This window comes from Castor canadensis, chromosome 16 (genome assembly GCF_047511655.1).
Source record: "Castor canadensis chromosome 16, mCasCan1.hap1v2, whole genome shotgun sequence".
Classification (NCBI taxonomy): Eukaryota; Metazoa; Chordata; class Mammalia; order Rodentia; family Castoridae; genus Castor; species Castor canadensis.
In genome coordinates this window covers 7363245-7381219 of record NC_133401.1, presented here as the reverse complement: position 1 = coordinate 7381219, position 17975 = coordinate 7363245, and the positions used below count along the sequence as shown (strand labels likewise).

At 54.1% G+C, this 17975-nt stretch overlaps 3 protein-coding genes across 5 annotated transcripts; 2 read left to right on the top strand and 1 right to left on the bottom strand.

Moving 5' to 3' along the window:
* Window positions 1-2784: 2784 nt before the first annotated feature.
* On the top strand, window positions 2785-5780 carry Tyrobp (transmembrane immune signaling adaptor TYROBP). The gene is made up of 5 exons (XM_020168124.2): window positions 2785-2939; window positions 3295-3321; window positions 3466-3600; window positions 3695-3738; window positions 5546-5780. Exons 1-5 carry the CDS (start codon window positions 2882-2884, stop codon window positions 5609-5611), a joined length of 330 nt encoding a protein of 109 aa, XP_020023713.1. The 5' UTR covers window positions 2785-2881; the 3' UTR covers window positions 5612-5780.
* Window positions 5781-5918: 138 nt separating this feature from the next.
* On the bottom strand, window positions 5919-7365 carry Hcst (hematopoietic cell signal transducer). The gene is given in 5 exon segments (XM_020168137.2): window positions 5919-6063; window positions 6296-6427; window positions 6823-6832; window positions 6834-6886; window positions 7214-7365. Coding segments are annotated over 5 exon segments (306 nt in total). The 5' UTR covers window positions 7284-7365; the 3' UTR covers window positions 5919-6022.
* A 796-nt stretch (window positions 7366-8161) lies between these two features.
* On the top strand, window positions 8162-16357 carry Nfkbid (NFKB inhibitor delta). Of its 3 annotated transcripts, none has more exons than XM_074057194.1 (12): window positions 8162-8831; window positions 10186-10286; window positions 10483-10543; window positions 10917-11134; window positions 11494-11681; window positions 11769-11874; window positions 12001-12147; window positions 12257-12308; window positions 12401-12549; window positions 14545-14661; window positions 14810-14974; window positions 15725-16357. In XM_074057194.1, the coding sequence occupies exons 1-12, from the start codon at window positions 8324-8326 to the stop codon at window positions 15800-15802; spliced, it is 1890 nt and encodes a 629-aa protein (XP_073913295.1). In that variant the 5' UTR covers window positions 8162-8323; the 3' UTR covers window positions 15803-16357. The 3 variants fall into 3 exon arrangements, with proteins under 3 accessions (XP_073913295.1, XP_073913296.1, XP_020023701.1); XM_074057195.1 differs by lacking the exon at window positions 8162-8831 and adding an exon at window positions 8909-9586; XM_020168112.2 differs by lacking the exon at window positions 8162-8831 and having other exon boundaries at window positions 10230-10275.
* Window positions 16358-17975: the final 1618 nt, after the last annotated feature.

Here is a 17975-nt window from a genome sequence, read left to right as displayed (position 1 = left end):
AACTCAAGATCCTCCTGCCAACTATCTCCCAAGTTCTGGGATTACAGGTGTGCACCACTGTACCCGGCTTTACCCTACAAATCTTTATGGGAGCACATACTTTTATTTCTGTTGGTTAAATAGTAGTGGAATCACTGGATCACAGAATAGGTGAATTTTTAACTTTATAGGAAACAGCCAGATGGTTTTCCAAAGTGCTGTTGTTCCATTTTACCTTCCCTCTGGCAGTGCTCCACGTCTCTGCTGACACCCGCTAGCGTCAGTCTTTTTAATTTCAGGCATCCTAGCGGCACCCGGTGGTGTTTCACTGTGGCTTTCGTCAGTATTTCCCTAATGACTAACGGTGGTCGGTACTTTTCCTCATGCTATTAGTGCCCATTAGTGTCCCTGCTTTTGTGAGCGTTTCCTCCAAAATCTTTTGACCATTTTAAAAATTAGGTTACTCACCAGTTTCCATTTTATTTTATTTCTTGCAGTTTTGGGGACGGAACCCAGGGCCTCACACGTGTTAGGCCAGCGCTCTACCACTGAGTGACACCCCCAGCCCCATTTGTCTGAGTTTTAACAAGCTTCTTCAGGCTGTAGCAGGGAGGACAGGTCACAGCTTCCACAAAGGCCAGCTGGCCACAGGCCACAGACAGCCTGGTTTCGGGGAAAGTCAGCTTTGCAGGTGGCCGGGGAGGTTGGGCCACTTCACAGGTCTGTGGAGGCTTCAGTCCCACTTCCTGCAGCTCGGCACCTTCCGGGGCAGAGCCCCGTCTGGGGATCCTGGCACTCCGTATTCTTCCTCTACCCAAAGGGGACCTGGATGCCTCTGCCTAGTAAGCATGAGGCCCTGAGTTCAAATCCCAATACCACCAAAGGGGAAAAAAATATGTCACTTCTGGTTGGCAAAAAAATCCATTAGCTCATGTCCCCCAAATGTCTGCTAACATCGTCTTCCCATCCCTTCTCTTGGAGCCCCTTGAGCCTCCCACATTTCAGCAACTAAAGTGGGGGGGATCCAGGACCCCAACCTTGCCCTATGGCCACATTTGTTCTGGTTGGATGGTGCCTGGTGTCCTGGCTGCTGTTGGATTGTGTGTCTTCTGGGGTCAGCTGGGCCTGGTTGGATTTGGAGGAGAGGGAGGCTGAAGCCAAGGGGAGCCCAGAGAAGGGCGCACTCGGCACAGTGGCGATCATTAACGTTTCATGACTGGGCACCTGTGCAGGCACAGTTCTGATCAGTCACCGAATCCCCCCAGCCCACTGGGCCATGGCAGCAGCCTCGTGTCCTGCTCCCATCCAGGGCCCCACAGCCTGCCCCCACCCCCAAGATCCAGGTCAGGTCCTGGTCCCCCCGGCTCAGAGCCCTGAGCTCACTGCTGGGTCCCAGGAGAGGCCTGCAGTGTCTGTCCCCTCCACCCCAACAGGGGTGTTGAGGGTTCTTTAGGGACAGAACACAGCCAGGCCCAAGGTCATGGTGACCATAAGTTGCCAGTGCTGTCTCCTGCAGATTCCAGAGCCCTCCCCACCCCCGCGGGCACCCTGCATCTGCCACCCCGTGACCAGCAGTCAGCTTCCCCTTTTCTCTCCTGAGCCCAGGCCCTAGAAGCCTTCTGTGATGGGTGGATGGGGGAGGGGGCTTCCTGCAGCTGGCTCATTCCCCCCACCCCCTAACCCCCACGCACCCTGACCTCAGGTTCCTTCTTCTCCAGCCCCAGCCTCAGCTGGCCCTTGGGGCGAGAAGTCCCTGTCTCCTTTGGGTGGCCCCTTTGTCCTTGCTCCCAGCTGCTTCCTCATTCGGCAGGGCGGCCCCACCCTGTCCAGTGGTTCCCTCAATGCCACCCCACCGGCCTCACTTCAAGCCCCAATCCTGTCTCTGTGGTGTGAGCAACTAAGACATTTGTTATGCTTTTTCTCCTCCATCTTTCATCTTTCTTTCTAAGAATTCACATATATGTCTTTAGGACCTGGGTTCCATTTCTACCCTTATTTGCTGTGTGACCTTGGGCAAGTGTCTTTACCTCTCTGATAAATGAGAATAAGAGCATCTATCTCATAAGAAAGTTGTGGGGCTTACATGACTTAATATCTGTAACCGAGTAACTGTGTACTTTAGCATCCATACAAGGACGGTCCCCTCTTAATATCCTATGGCCATCACCAGGGTCTGATTATAAAATAACAACAATTGTAGAGAAAAGTAACAATTTAAAAGTTGACAAGTATCAACTAGAACTTTTTTCTAGGTGCATTAATTCATTTACTCCCCATAGGAACCCTATAAAACAGGAAGTATTTTATTCTCAATCATTTATCTTTAGTAGTGTTTGGGGGAATTGACCAGGCAGGCATTCTACCGCTTGAGCTATGCCCCCAACCCTTTTTGCTTTACTTATTGTTCAGATAGGGTCTCAGTGCTTTTGCCTGGGTCAGCCTAGGTCTGTGACTTTCCTACCTCTAACACCCATGTAGCTGGGATTACAGATATATACCACCATACCCGGCCTTTTACACCCGATCTTACAGATGAAAAAATAGAGGACCAGAGAGGCTGTGTGAGCTGCTTAAAGTTGCCCAGTCAAGAAGAAGCAGGACTGTCTTCAAACCTAGTCACCCACTGACCGTTCTATTACAATGACATCTGACCCCTGACTGGGACTAGAGGTCAGGATCTGACTCATGTACCCTGTGCCCTTCACATCCAGTCATTAGGGAACGTGGCATGGCCCCTGGGCCTGATTCTTTTTGGCACTGTGTCTGTCTATCCTTCCTCCTCCCCTGCTGTCCCCTCCTCCTCCTGCCACCACCCAGCTCAGACTTCCTCCTTCTCTTGGTTGGACGCCGTATCACATCCTACTGGCCCCTGGCCTGTGGTGTCCAGCAGTGTCCGGACATCATGGGGACCCCGGAGCCCTCCTGGCAGCTTCTTCTTCCTCTCCTTCTGACTGTGGGTGGTGAGTTGGGGGCTTCTGCTGCTGCCACCTGAGTCCCTGGGCCCAGTCAGGGGTGGGACAGGGAGCAGGGTGACAGCAGAGAACCAAATGGGAAGGATGGACAGAGTGGATCTCCCCTAGCCTGTGGTTGTCTCCTGAGCTGGAGTCCCCAAGACACGGCTCCGGGGAGAAGCAGGGGGAGGGGACGTCAAAAGGTGTCACAATTAGACAAGCTGGCACAGAAGTCACACACCAACCGACAGCCTCTGTGCCAGTCCTCCAGGTCCTGCCAGACATTGCTTTTCACCTTCCAGGCTTCTATACTCATCTGCAGTCATAGCTCCATGCCTCAGTTTACCTCTTTTTCCCTCCCCAGGTCTCAGCCCTGTCCAGGCCCAGAGCGGTAGGTGCAGGCCCTGCAATCCCTCTCCCTACCCCCTAAAGACCTCCCCATCCCATCCTTCCGCCTTCCCTTCCGAACCCCCCTGCTCACCCCGACCCCCAGTTTCCAGCCTGGCCTCCCCTGTCCCCTGTGCTACATTCCCAGAATGCAACTGCTCCCCGGTGAGCCCCGGTGTGCTGGCGGGCATCGTGTTGGGGGACCTGGTGCTAACACTGCTCATTGCCCTGGCCGTGTACTCGCTGGGTCGGCTGGTCCCGCGGGGGCGAGGGACTGTGGAGGGTGAGTGGAGCTGGCAGGGCTGGCCTGGTGGCCGGGATGGTGGGTAAGCCTTGCCCACCTTTGCATCCTCTGTCACCCCTTCCCCCCAACCCAGGGCCACGAAAGCAGCACATTACTGAGACCGAGTCACCTTACCAGGTAGGAAGACCAGACTCTTCCTCACCCCTCACCCCTGCTCTCTCCCCTCCCAGCCACACCCGTGCTCTCCCCCAGCAGCTGAAAGCCCCTTCCCCAGCAGGCCCCCAAACCTTGAAGGCAAAGGGGACATCTGTCCAAAACCACGTCTCCTGGTCAGCCACCATTTTAAGCTTAGCTCAAAATATGTGGGGAGGAAATACAGGGGTGACAAGAACAGGCCTGGAGTCACTCTGGGTAAAGCCAGACCTGGGACAAGCTGAATGCTGGGAGAAGCCAGAGGACAGACTTGAATCCTAGTTTGGTGACTGTAAAGAGAGGAGACCCAGAGTTTTGGGGGATGGACAAAACCCCAAACCCTGACAAAAGCTGTAGACTCCTCAGAAAACTCCACGCAAGAAACACAAAGTTGTAATCTCAGTACTTGGGAGGCAGAGGCAGGAGGATGGTGAGTTCGAGGCCAGCCTGGGCTACATGGTGAGACTCTGTCTTAACCAAATAAAATAATGAAATAAAATAACAAGTCGTGAGTGTAAGTTAGGGGCGGTTGACATTCCTCTTCAAAACAGAGATGAAGACAGCTCTCACTTCTCTGCCATGTTTCCTTCTTGACCCTTCGAGGGTCACAGATACCGCGAACCCCTCCCTAGAGAAATGTACCCTAGACTGGTCACTTGAGGGGGTTTCGGAGAATTCCTGAGACCTGCCCTGTGCAGCTGAGACCCTTACAGCAAACCTGCTCTGTGAAGTCTAACTGCTGGTCTGCTTCCCCGTGGGTAAAAAGTTTCTTTTTTGTGGTGCCAGGGCTTGAACTCAGGGCCTTCACCTTGAGCCACTCCATCAGCCCTTTTTGTTTAGGTTTTTTCGAGATAGGGTCTTGTGAACTATTTGCCTGGGCTGGCATTGAACTATGATCCTCCTGCACTCGGCCTCTTGAGTAGCCAGGATTACAGGCGTGAGCCACCAGCGCTTGACTAGGTTTCTTTGCAAATCTAAGAATCCCGAGTTTGGCTCTGTGAGGTCCGGAGACCTGATACTAAGAGCAGTGACATTTTGCGGTAAATGTCACTCCAATTCATCCCTTCCTTCAGTGGGGTTGTTGAGTACCTCTATGTGCCCCATGCTGGGGACACTGTGGTGGACTTTCCAACTTGGAGACCCATGCTGAAAGCTAATTAACAAAACCATCTGGGAGGCACCATGAAGGAAATAAAGCAGGCTGATGTAGTCTGGCATGGTGGCACATGCCTGTAGTCCCCAGCTACTCAGGAGACAGAAGCAGGAGGATGGTGAGTTCCAGACCAGTCCCAACAAAGTTATCGAATCCTTGTCTCCAAAACAAAATACAGACAAAAGGGCTGGGGGGTGGGGTGTGTGTGGCTCAAGTAGTAGAGTGCTTGTCTAGCACAAAAAGAGGCCCTTGTTCAATCTCCAGTACAAAAAAAAAAAAAAGAAAAGAAAAAAACAAGGAAAGGAAAAGGGTGTGGGGTAAGAAATTATAGGTGAAAAAATTGGGAAATAGCCCTCTGAGGATGTGAAATGAGCTGAGACTTGAAGGGAGAAGGAGGCTGGAGATCGAGGGGACTGATATTCCAAGCATGGAGGGGGGGCACTGGGGACACACAGAATGCACTTGAATAACGTTCAGATCTCTTGCATGGCTCTAAGTTTGAAGAATCCGTGGAGGGACTTGAAGACCACTAGAGGGCTGGATTTTGTACTTGATCTTAGCCAAAAGACTGAGAAGCAATTGGAGGCTTGGATTTTTAAGTTTCTTTGCTCCTTCCACTGATAACCTCTATTCCTTCAGGAGCTCCAGGGTCAGAGACCAGATGTCTACAGCGACCTCAAGATACAGAGGCAGTATTACAAATGAGCCCAAACCACGACAATGAGCAACCTGATGTCTGGATCCAGCCATTCCTGATGCCCACCCAGTATATCATTTCTAGTCCTACTAGGACACACATTCACAGAGTGCCCTCCCTGAGCTATCAGACCTCTCCCTACCATTGTCCCCAAATAAACAATGGAGCACAAAAACATTGTTGAGTTACTCCAGATTTCTGGGCTGAGGAATTGGGGATATGGATTTCTGGGTGTGTGTCAGGGGGGTGGACCCAGAAACAGTTAAGTGGGAGGGAGGCTTTGGGAATATGGAGTTTCTTTGAAGAAGAATAAAATTAGAGGTGTTTGAATTGCTTTATTCTAATCTCAAAGGGGTGTGTGTGACCACCACACACAATCCAGGATGCGTGGGTTAGAAGTTGAAAGTTGAAGTTTGAGGTCAGTTCCATCCAGGCATATTGATGTAGACTGTACCATCATCTGGGGATGGGGGTGGGGGAGACAGGCATGAAGCCTGACCACCCACTACCCGCCCCCATCTCCACCTTCCTGGGGACCCCCTACTTCAGGGGCTTCCTCTGGGGTTCCCCAGGCACCTCCCCCAGGGCTTCCCCAGCCCCTCCTCCAGGGCTTCCCCCGGGATCCCCCTCCATGGGACCCCTTCCCTAGGGACACCACCCACCCTCCTGGCCCCACTTGTCCCAGCCCTCACCTTGGGCTGGCCGACAGGATGAGCGAGCACATGCAAACACCACCCCCACGATTACCAGTGACATGACCGCATCTGCCACCACTAGGCCTGCCAGAAGCGGCAGGGACAGGGGCCCACATCCGGAACAGGAGCCTGGAGGGGGGGCCCAGACCAGCTGCAGCTGAGGGGGGAGTGTCTTTGCTTCCCAGGGGTGGGGCTGTGCTTTGACCACAGGGAAAAGGGGGATTCCTGTGGGAGGAGGGCAGGGTGGAACACCCATTCCCTGGGGTTGGTAAATGGAAATCTAGAGGCTGGGCTGTCACAGGCCCCCGGGGCTGGGCACTGGACGCAGGGCACAGGGGATACTGCTAGAGAAGTCAAGGGTCACTGGTTCCCTGGGGGTTTGATCTGGTGATGAGGAGGGCAGGACAGGACCTAGAGAGCATTGCAGATCCCCTGGGCTCTGATTTGGGGGTAGCCATGACATGCAGAGCTCGGGGGGAGGGGTCTAGGACCCTCAGGCCAAGCCCTAGGGATAGAAGTGATACCTGAAGTGCCAAGGCCACTGGCCTCCCAGTTGTCTCTCACCTGGGGACATCTGAGCAGCAGCCACTGTGGAAAGGCAGAAGGTGAGCAGAGTGGGAGGTGATCCCCAAGCAGGCTGCAGGGGACAGTAAACTCCACTCTGGAGAAATGGAATTTGAAGGGGAGATCCCAGGGACACAGAGAGGGACAGAAAATGGGAAGGAGAGGTTAGAGACCCAGCAAGAAGGAGGGGAGACAGCTCCACAACTCCTCACCCCCACCCCAAGGCCCCAGGCACTGATACCCAATAGATTTCTAGGAAGGGAAGGCCCACAGAGAGAAGAACCCGCTCTCAACACCCCTGCCTTCATGTTGCAAGTACCCAGCCTGTCACCCCCACACTGCTGTCTTCACCTGGAAACAAAAGCAGGATCAGCATGTGGTCAGGAGTGGTCATGGTAGACTGGGGCTCCAAGGGGTCCATCCAAAGACTGAGAAGTCCTCAGAAACAGTGAGGGAATAAGATGGCAATAACGGATGTCGGCTTGCTTGTGGCAAGGCCACCTACTTCCTGTGTATGTGGGTGTCCTTGTGACTGTCTTTGGTGAACAAACGGGGAGGGGGGTGGTCAGAGAGCCCAAGAATGCTGATATGATTGTCCAGGTGGGAGCGACAGGTGGAACAGGGTGAGAGCACTAGGAAGATTCTGGAAATATTTTGGAGGTAGAGCCAACAGCATTTGCTGATGGAGTGAATTTGGGTGGTTTGAGACAGGAATCCCCAGGGAGTACAGCGTCCAGCTGGAGCAACTGGAACAATGGAGAGTGGATTGACAGAATTGGGAGAAGCTGGCTTGGGGGTAGTGCCGGGGTTCTGGCCCCTTGTGGTGGAGATGCTGGCTGCATTTATGAATTCAGGAGATGTCTGGCCTGGAGATGGAAATCTGGGGTCTGATGACTTATGGATGGTATTTAAAGCCACAAGACTGGGTGACGTCAGCAAGGAAGTGTGCATGGACAGAGTACAACCCTCTTCACACACACTCACTCATACACAGCATGGGAGAAGAGGAGAAACCAGCCAGGGAGACTTAGGAGGAACCAGGGAGGGAGGAGACCCAGGAAAACGATTCTTGAAAGCCATGGGGAGATTTGGTCAGCAGTGGGAACTGGGAACGGCTTCCCCCTGGAGTATTGGTGGCCTCAGGGCTGGGAATTCCTGCCTGTTTAGCCAGCACCAATGGGTTATTTTATTTTTATTGATTTTTTTTGTGTGTGTGTGGTTTTGGGGCTTGAACTCAGGGCCTACACCTTGAGCCACTCCACCAGTCCGCTTTTGTGATTTTTTTTTTTTTTTTCCGAGAAAGGCTCTCACGAACTATTTGCCTGGACTGTCTTCGAACCGTGATCCTTCTGATCTCTGCCTCCTGAGTAGCTAGGATTACAGGTGTGAGTCACTGGTGCCCGGCCCAATGAGTTATTTAAATAAGTGAGTGAGTGAAACTTAGCAGTGAAAAAGGAGGCCATGTGGGAAAGCAGGAGAGATTTGGGCCCACCTAAATCACCCTCCTTTGAAGCCGGAGAGACCAGACCCCGTCCCCACCTCCTCCAGGACCCAGGAATACTGCTTACCACTCCTAGCCAGGGCCCAGCCGTCGAGCCCCCTCTAGCACTCCCTAGGACAGAGACTCACAAGTCCAGGCTCGCATTGCGGGTCTCTTCCCAGAAACCCAGACCCCAAAGACCGGGACCCCCAGTTCTCTCTTTCTGGGGAGACTCAGAGGTTGGACTCTCCAAATCAGCCCCGCCCATTCAGAGACCGAGATTGCTGGAGCGCGACGCGGGGACTCCCAGGCCTGTGGGCGGGACTCTGCCCAAGACGGGGCGGTGCCAGAACCCCAATTTAAAAACTCGCGGGGGACAGGGCTGGAGATCGGGGACCCGGCGGCGGCTCCGCGGGGAGACAGCGAGGCTGGCGCAGCGCCGAGGCCGCGGCCCTGGGGGCCCGCAATCCGCGCCACGAAACCCCCGAGGTAACGCATGGAGAAAGTGAGGCACGATCCGCGCTTTTGGTGATCGGCTGGGGTGGGGTTTTTGGGGTCCCCGAGGGACAGAGCTGGAGCATCGCGCTGGGTTCTGAGAGTGAGGGCACCCGGGGTTTGCAGGGCGCTACTGCCATCAGATCGGGACGTAGGATCGACTGGGACTCTGGATTCCAAGGTCCTTGGGGACAGGGCATCGGGAATCCGGGGTTCCGAGGGTGCAAGGGGTGTGAGTTCGGACCCCTGGGTCCTGTGGGAGGAGGCGGCTGGAGACCACGACTCCATTTGGAAGTAGAGGCTGGACAGCGCCCTTGGGGGCGGGATGGCTTAAATTCTCCAGTTCGGTCCGGAAGGTCCGGCGCCTGACCGTGACCTTGGTCCACGCTGGCCGTGACCCCGACCCCGCCCCGGGATTTCCCAGATCGCCACGCATCCGTTGTCCCTGGGCAGAGCAGGAATTCCCCGCGTGCGGGGACTCCGCGAGCGCCACGCTCCGCCGCGCGCCCCGCCCGTGAGCAGGACACCTGCGGCGCGGGCCTGGGAGGGGAAGCGGGACATGGAAGATTCCCTTGCGTGAGCGCCATGACGTTAGCGCGCCGGGTCTGGCCGTGACGTCAGCGCGTCGAGTGAGCCCATGTCAGGATTAACCCTCCCTTGGCCGGGACCCCAGCTCCAGTGGCTGCGGTCTGAGGATCTGTCTGTCCCGGGTCGTGGGAAAGAGGAGTCTGGGACCCCGGGGCTTCCAGGTCCTAGAGAGGAGCGGGCTCGGCCCGGCCTCCTTGGGGTCCTGGGGTAGAGGACACCGGGCTCCGGGACCACTGTGGCTGCCAGATGGGGGCCTGGGCTCGAGTCTGGAGGGATGGGGTCGGGGCTTGGACCTCTGGATGCCTGATGAGCTGAGGGTTGGGACTTGACTCCTGGCTCCCCAGGGAAAGAAGCAGAGGTCAGCTTTTAGATCAGGGAGATATTGGGGACCTCCAGGGAGTGGCGCCTGGCGACCCCTCCCAAGCCTCTCCCTGGCCTCAGGACTGGGAGCTCAGGGGTGAGATTTCTTTTAATGAAGTGGAGGGGATGCTGCGGAGAGGCGCTCCCCTCCCCCTTCCTCCGTTTCCACCACGCTGGCGGAAAGTTGGGTAGAGGAAAAGTGCGGAGCAAAGGGAAGGAAACAGCGGGGGCGGGCCCTGCGCTCACCATCTATGGGCTTTGGAGTGCTCAGGCGGCATCAATGTGCCAGTTTTTCCGCGCGGGAGGGCACGAAGGGCGCCCACATCCCCCCTCCCCTGTCCCAGGTGCATTTGAGTGACTTCAGGACCCGGATGACTTCCTTCTCTCCTCCCCCACACAGTGAGTCGGAGTGAGCGAGGCCACTGCCCAACCCAGACCGTGAAGAAGCTGCTGGAGGAACAGAGACGGCGCCAGCAGCAGCCTGACGCTGGTGGGGTACCGGTGAGGCTCGGGAAGCCCTGTAAACGACAACTGCCCTGAAGCCATGCGTCCTCCAGCAAGGACTTAGTGGCTTGCTGAGTTCAGCGCTCATCAGAGCTGTTGTCCTGACCCTGGTGCGGGATAGGTGGGGAACAGGTACTCGAGGAATCTGCCAGGTACCTTCAGTCACCTTTGTTCCTTTCTGCTTTGCCTGCAGGGACACTTCTCCCCTCCCCTGGCCCAGCCCCTGACCCCAGCTGTGAATGAGGCTCAGGCTGGTAAGTCCTGGAAACTCCTGCTTCCCTCAGCCACTCAGAAATCCCAACTCTCCAGGCTTTGCGGGGGGCCTAGGGGTCGGGTCCCCATTGGTGCTGGAACTCAGTAGAAGTTTGATCTCTGTCCTCTGGAATCCAGTCATCTATGCACATAGGACTTCAGGGGCCCTGGCTCCCATACTTTTGGGGTCCCAAGAGCCCAGTTGCTTGGTGTACCAGAAGTCTAGGCTTCCAAGCCCTTGATATCCCAGGGTTCTAGGCCCCAGTCTCCAGAGTCCTAGCTCTCAGCACCTTGGGAACCTCAGCCCCTCCAGCCCTGGCTGTGAGCCCCCCCGCTGTGGCACTCAAGCGGGCCTGCTTCTCCTCTCCCACACAGGCCACACTCACTTCCCTGCCCCCCAGGAGACGGTAGGCTCTGAACTCGGCAACCTGGCTCCCCCCGCGGGCTTTCCAGACTGGGACCCCATCACGCATGGCGCCTATACAGACAGTCCCTGCTCTTACCCTGCTTCTGCTGCAGAAGGGTTCCTGACTCCTGACTTCTGCCCACCCTCGGACCCAGGGTGGCCAGGCTCATTTTCCCTGGGGATGGAGGTGAGAGACAGCAGGGCAGGAAGCTATTCAGGAGGCAGAGATCAGGATGATTGAAGTCAGCAAATGGTTCTCAAGACCCTATCTCAAAAAAAAAAAACCCATCACAAAAAAGGGCTGTTGGAGTGGCTCAAGATATAGGCCCTGAGTTCGAGCCCCAGTACTATAAAACAAAAAAATCCCAGTGGTCCTCATGCATTATTCTGAGGTGTGAGGGGCTGGGCTTGGCTTCCATACTCCAGATGGGTAAAACTGAGGCCCAGAGCACCACTTGGCCTTAGGTTCGGGGTATGTGGACGGGTGTGTGTGGTGGGCTGGAAGGGGATTCTCAGCTGAGTGACTCTACCATCTGCTCCCTTCAGGACCCCCTGGATACTCGGCTCTACGCAGAGCCTTCTGGGCCACAGACAGGATCCTGGAGAGTTTCTGGGCTCCCCTCAGGACCACCACAGCTGCCTCCACCCACTGGCCCATCCCTGGACACAGCCCGAGCTCACATGCTGGCCTTAGGACCACAGCAGCTGCTGGCCCAGGATGAGGAGGGAGACACGTGAGTGTACAGAGGAGATGGGGTGTGCTGCAGACTCCCAGCTCAGCCAGGGGGCTCGGCTCACTGTTGCCCACCACCTGTCCGCAGGCTCCTGCACCTGTTTGCAGCTCGGGGGCTGCGCTGGGCTGCCTACGCTGCGGCAGAGATGCTTCAGGTGTACACACACCTAGACATTCGTGAACACAAGGGCAAGGTGAGGGCTGGGGGCCCAGACGGCCAGAGAAGAGGGCAGTGGGAGCCGAAACTCCTGGGACCAAGGCTCCTGAGTGGGCCAGGGGAAGCAGGGGGCCTTGCAGGCTGACTGTTCCTGTGACTGCAGACGCCTCTCCTGGTGGCTGCAGCTGCCAACCAGCCCCTGATTGTGGAGGACCTGCTGAATCTGGGAGCTGGGCCCAATGCCACCGACCATCAGGGCCGTTCTGTCTTGCATGTTGCTGCCACCTATGGACTCCCAGGAGTCCTTTCGGTATGACCAGGGGACAGGTTGGCGGTCTGGGGTGGACCAGTTGCCCCGATCCTGTCTTCCAGGGCTACAAGGTCCAGGGATACCTCTCATCACTCTCTTCTCCTCCCAGGCGGTGTTTAAGACAGGTGTTCAGGTCGACCTGGAAGCCAGAGACTTTGAGGGTAAGCTGGGCAGGCAGGGTGGTGTGGCAAGCAGGCTGGGAGGGGTGGGCACCCCAGGTACAAATCAGTCCCTCACCGTCTCCCCTCTGCAGGCCTCACTCCCCTTCACACAGCCGTCCTGGCCCTCACCACTGCCATGTGCTCACCCGGCTTCTGTCCTCGGGTGCTGAGTGCCCAAGCCCGAGACAGGCTGTCTTGTGTTCAGATGCTGCTGCACGTAGGTGCCGATCATACCAGCCAGGTGAGCTGGGCTGGGAGTGCCTGGCCCAGAGGAGGGTGTGGGAGACAGAGCCACCTGGGTATCCAGGGGCATTCAACAAATGCTGGCTTTGCCTCTACCAAGCTGTGTGATTTCAGGCACATCGCTTCACCTCTCTGTGCCCTAGACTTCAACTTCCAGTAATATGAGTGGCCTTAGAGTTATCAAGCACTGGGTTTTATGGATTAATTTTTTGGATTCACCCAAACACCCTTTGAGGCGTGGACTATTGTACTTTCTTTGTTGTACTGATAAGGAAACTGAGGGGAGGGCTATCAGAAATCACTTCTGTGTCAGACAGGGCATTAGAACCCAGGGAGTCTGATTGTAGACCCTGGCTCTTAATTAATTATATATTTATCCTCCTTTCCCATGACAGTGGCTTCTTTACAAGTTAGCTGAGAGAATTAAATAGCACTCGTTTTTGTTGTTGTTGTTCAAGAGTTTTGCACATAGATAAAGAACAAAGAATATTATAAAGACTTCTACACACCCAACACCAATAAGCAGCCAGTCTTTGCCTATCCATTCTCCTGCTTTCCTTCTATTTTTGGTGGTGCTGGAATTGAACCCAGGGACTTTCCACATGCTAGGCAAGTGCTCTCCTGTCCTGTGTTATTTATTTCTTTGTTGTGAGCCAGGAGTTTTCTGTATAGCCCAGGCTGTCCACAAACCTGCAACTTTCCTGCCTCAGATTCCCACGTGCTGTGTCACAGGCATGTGCCACCATTCTCCATTCTGTTATTTTTAAGTAAATTTTAAGCATATAGTTATTTCCATAAATATTGTCATTCTTTTTTTTGGGGGGGTGCTGGGGATGGAACTCGGGGCTTCATCCATTCTACCCCTGAGCTACACCCAGTATCTCTGAGTCTTTAAAAGATAATTTTTTAGCTGGGTGTGGTGACATGTGACTGTCATCCCAAGCTTTGTGGGAGACTCAGATCAGGAGGATCATAGTTGCAGGCCAGTCCTGCAAATGTTTGCAAGACCCCATCTTAGCAAAAAAAACAAAAACAAATCTGGGCATGGTAGCACACACCTGTCATCTTAGCCACAGTGGAAACTAGAAAGCAGGAGCAAAGTTCAGACCAGCCTGGGCAAAAAGTGAGACCCTATTTCCAAAATAACCAAAGCAAAAAGGGCTGGAGGAGTGGCTCAAGCAGTAGAACGCCTGCCAAGCAACTGCAAAGCCCTGAGTTCAAACCCCAATATTGCAAAAAAAAAAAAAAAAATACATATATATATAAATATATACACACACATATATATATAATTCTTTTGCCCTCAATACCATTATTTCACCTTAAAATAATTAATGTCTCATTATCTGAGATATCCTGACTATGCTCGACTTTCCCTTTGACTCTAAAATGACTTTTTTTAAATTAAAAAAATCTGGATCCAAATGCAACCTGCGTATTAAAACAGTGATATCTTTTTTTAAAGCTACCCTTAATCTAGATCTTTTCCTTCTACCTCTGTTTCCCCTTCATAATTTATCTAGTGCGTGAACAAGATTGTTTTCCCTGTACAAGCACATAACAATTTTAATGTTCACTAGAATGAATATTAATTCCTTGAAGGCTTAGACTAAAGTTTCATTTTAGAAAATGTCTTATTTTTTCTCAGTTATGAAGAAAACAGCTCAAAATTGCAGTGGAGTCAGGTTTAGTCAGTCTACTGATTAACACCACCCAACCCCAGTCCTGGTTGATAAGCTAGAGTCCGGGTGCATTTTAATGTGTTAGATAGAATTTGGAGTGATCAGGGCAAATTCTCACCCAGATTGCCTCTTTGAGGGCCTGGAAAAGGAGACTTTCTCCAAGACCCTGGAGAAGGAAAATTACAAATGTACAGTTCTATGATATGTGCAGGTGCAGTACACCACATGTACAACTGTACAGGGCCTCTGGGTCCTTAGGAGGGGCTCTGGGGGGAGAACCTGCCTCACCTCTGCCGCTCCCTTCCCCACAGGAGATCAAGAGCAACAAGACAGTTCTGCATTTGGCTGTGCAGGCTGCCAACCCAACCCTGGTTCAGTTGCTGCTGTCACTACCGCAGGGAGACCTGGGGGCCTTTGTCAACATGAAGGTGGGCATTGGGGTCCTGTGGGCGGTGGACATGAGAAGGATGTACACGCAGAGGGGTGTGTGGGACATGGTGTGGCAGGACATGGATGCAGTTTAGGAGGCCCGGGCAGCAGAGAGTGGATCCTTATCAGCCTCCATCACTGTTCCAGGCCCATGGGAATACAGCCCTCCACATGGCGGCCGCCCTGCCCCCTGGGCCACCCCAGGAGGCCATCGTGCGGCACCTGCTGGCAGCAGGCGCGGACCCAACACTCCGCAACCTAGAGAACGAGCAGCCTGTTCACCTGCTGAGGCCCGGGCCGGGCCCTGAGGGGGTAAGCACTGCACCCCATGTGAGCTGTGGGGAAGGAGGAACCCCTGACCCCACCCAGTCCCGACTTTAGAGAGTGACATCTAATCTTGGAACCTCAACCTTATCTTCCCAATGTGACCTCTGACTTCAGTGTCTGACCTGTCCCTCAACATGGTGACTCTTCCTGACATCAACTCCAGCCCTGACCTCTGAGTATAACCTGGACTCCCAACCCTGAGTCTTTTTGGTTTGGGTTTTTTTTGGTTTTTTTTTTACGGTACTGAAATTTGAACTCAGGGCCCACACCTTGAGCCACTCCACCAACCCATTTTTGTGATGGATTTTTTTGAGATAAGGTCTTAGCTTCGAACCTGATCCTCCTGATTTCTGCCTCCTGAGTAGCTAGGATTACAGGTGTGAACCACTGGTACCCAGCTCCCAACCCTAAATCTTGATCTCAAAGTGTGACTTTTAATCCCAAAGTGGGACCTCTGAACTCAGTCTTGACCTCAAACCTGACTTCTCATCCTTGCTCTATGCTTTGACTCTCATCCAGTGTGATCTCCAAGCCGGGAGCCCCTTTTCCTGCCTTCCAATCTGGTGTGAACCCTTTCCCAATATCTGAACCCAGACCTTTGCCACCAGGCCCCCCATCTTGAATTTGACCTTCCTGCCCAAGCATCCCCACCTGGCTTCTCCCAGTCGCTGAGTCCACAGGGTGCCCCTGCCCCTCCCCCTCCCCCACACTTCTCATGGCCTTGCTTGTCCTCAGCTCCGGCAGCTGTTGAAGAGGAGCCGTGTGGCCCCCCAGGCTTGTCCTCTTAGGACGCAAACCCAGAACCTGGACTGATTTTCCAGTCCCCACCGTCCTGTGGGACAGCCAGCGTATGCCTGTGTTGCAGATGTGTCATGACGTATGTGGAATGCCCTGCCATTGGGGTCTTACATTAAAACCCCAACATGGCTACAGGGGGTGAACAGTTCCCAATATTTGGGGTGGTATGATACCCGCTTCCCTCACAAGGGGCCTTCTGGATGATTCTATGAAATCGAGGCCCCTTGATTGTTTCTGTGAAACACCCCGGAACCCTCTAACCCTCTACCTAGCAGGATCTTTCAGGATCCTCCCTTATCTCAGCCCTTCACATCCAGGAGCCCGGATGTAAATCCAGGGCGTCCCGAGTCTATCCCTACTTAGGCCTCTCGATGGCCATCTCCCCCTCCCCTGGACCCCCACCCCTCAGGCTCCAACCCTTGAGACAGAGGAAGGACCCTCTGAGTCCTGCACTTGCTCGTCCAGAGCTTGGCGGGTCATTGTCCCAGACCCCAGTGTCCTTAAGCAGACCTCTTCCCTAGCGTGATACGAACATCCTGACCCTCTCCATTAAACTCAGTTTGAACTCAACTCTTGTCTCATCTCTGGGGCGTTGGTGGGGGGTAGTGGGTGCGGTGTCCCACCGAGGGGGTCCTGTTTGGATGATTGTGCATGGGTGGGGCGTGCAGCAGATGCGTGCTGTCAGCCCTCACTCCGTCCACACACGGTGGGCGGCCTGACCGCAGGCCAGGCACCTGCACATGTTTACTTCCTGTGTTCTAGAGACTGGGAAGGAGTTGACTGAGGCTCATCCAGAGTCTCATGAGGGCACTTCCCTGGCTTGTAGGTGGCTGCATGCTCAGACCCCTGGTGCTGCTCTGCCCTGTGTGAGACACAACGGCCTTAAAAGCCAGGAAGGGGCTGGCAGAGTGGCTCGAGCACCTGCCTAGCAAGCATGAAGCCCTGAGTTCAAATCCCAGTAACATAAAAAAAAAAAAGCCAGGGAATGTACTGGGCTGGGTGTGGCTCAGTGGTAGAGCACTTGCCCAGCTGTATGAGGCCCTGGGTCCCACCTCCAACACCTCAAAAAACCCCAGGAGTCAACGTTCTCTTCCCACTCGAGCAGCCTTCAACAGATGTGCTCTAGGTGCCCACCCCCCTGGGATAACTAGGAAGTGTGTTTCTGCTCACATTCCCAGAGACGCCAACAGAGTGACGCTGAGGGTCCTCAGCTGCTAACACAGGTTTTTTTGCCCGGCCTCCCTTCCCAGTCTCTCTCCCAGCTTCCCCTACCCTAACGAACTTGTCCACAAGTGCAGAAACTCAGGCCAAGGCAGAGGACCCCCAACAGGTCCTCTTCTCCCCATACTTGCCCACCACAATCGATCACCCACAGAGCCCCACCCCAGAGAATCCCCACTCAGAGCCTCTCAACTATATAGAGGCACGCTTTGGGGCTGGTGCCAGAGTCTGCACCTCAACATGCGAGGCTTCAAACGCTCACATTAAAAAAAATTTTTTTGGCACTACTGGGATTTGAACTCAGGGCCTCACATTTGGTAGGCAGGCACTCTACCATTTGAGCCATATCCCCGCCCTTTTTTGCTTTAGTTATTTCTCAGATAGAGTCTCCCACTTTTTGCCTGGGGCTGGCATCAGACAGCAATCTCATCTACTCCTGCATAGCTGGGATTCCAGGCGTGTGCCACTACTCCCAGTTGGTTGATTGAATTGGGATCTCACTTTTTGCCTAGGCTGGCCTTGGACTAAAATCCTCTCCATCTCTGCCTCCTGAGTAGCTGGGATTACAGGCATGTGTCACCATGCCTAACTGCTCACCTCATAATTGTGATTCTTCAATCTGGACTGGGCTCAGCTGGTAGTGCTGCTGTCTTTCTCCGGTCACTCACACAGCTGCAGTGAGCCGGTGGCTTTCCTGGGCAGGAATCCAAGACTACTTGGCTTGTGTGTCTAATAGCCCTGCTGAAGTGAACCAAAACTATGTGTGGCCCAGGAGGGTCTTTTTATATGGTGGCTACAGGCTCCAAGAAACATTATTCTGAGAGAACGCACCTTGTTTGCTGATGTTTTGCTGACCAAGTCAGTCAGGTAGCCACCCCCAGGATCAGCATGATAGCATTACCCCAGGCATGGAAATTAAGAGGACAGAGTTTTTGGGGGCTACCAGTGTTAAGTCCCCCATATTAAC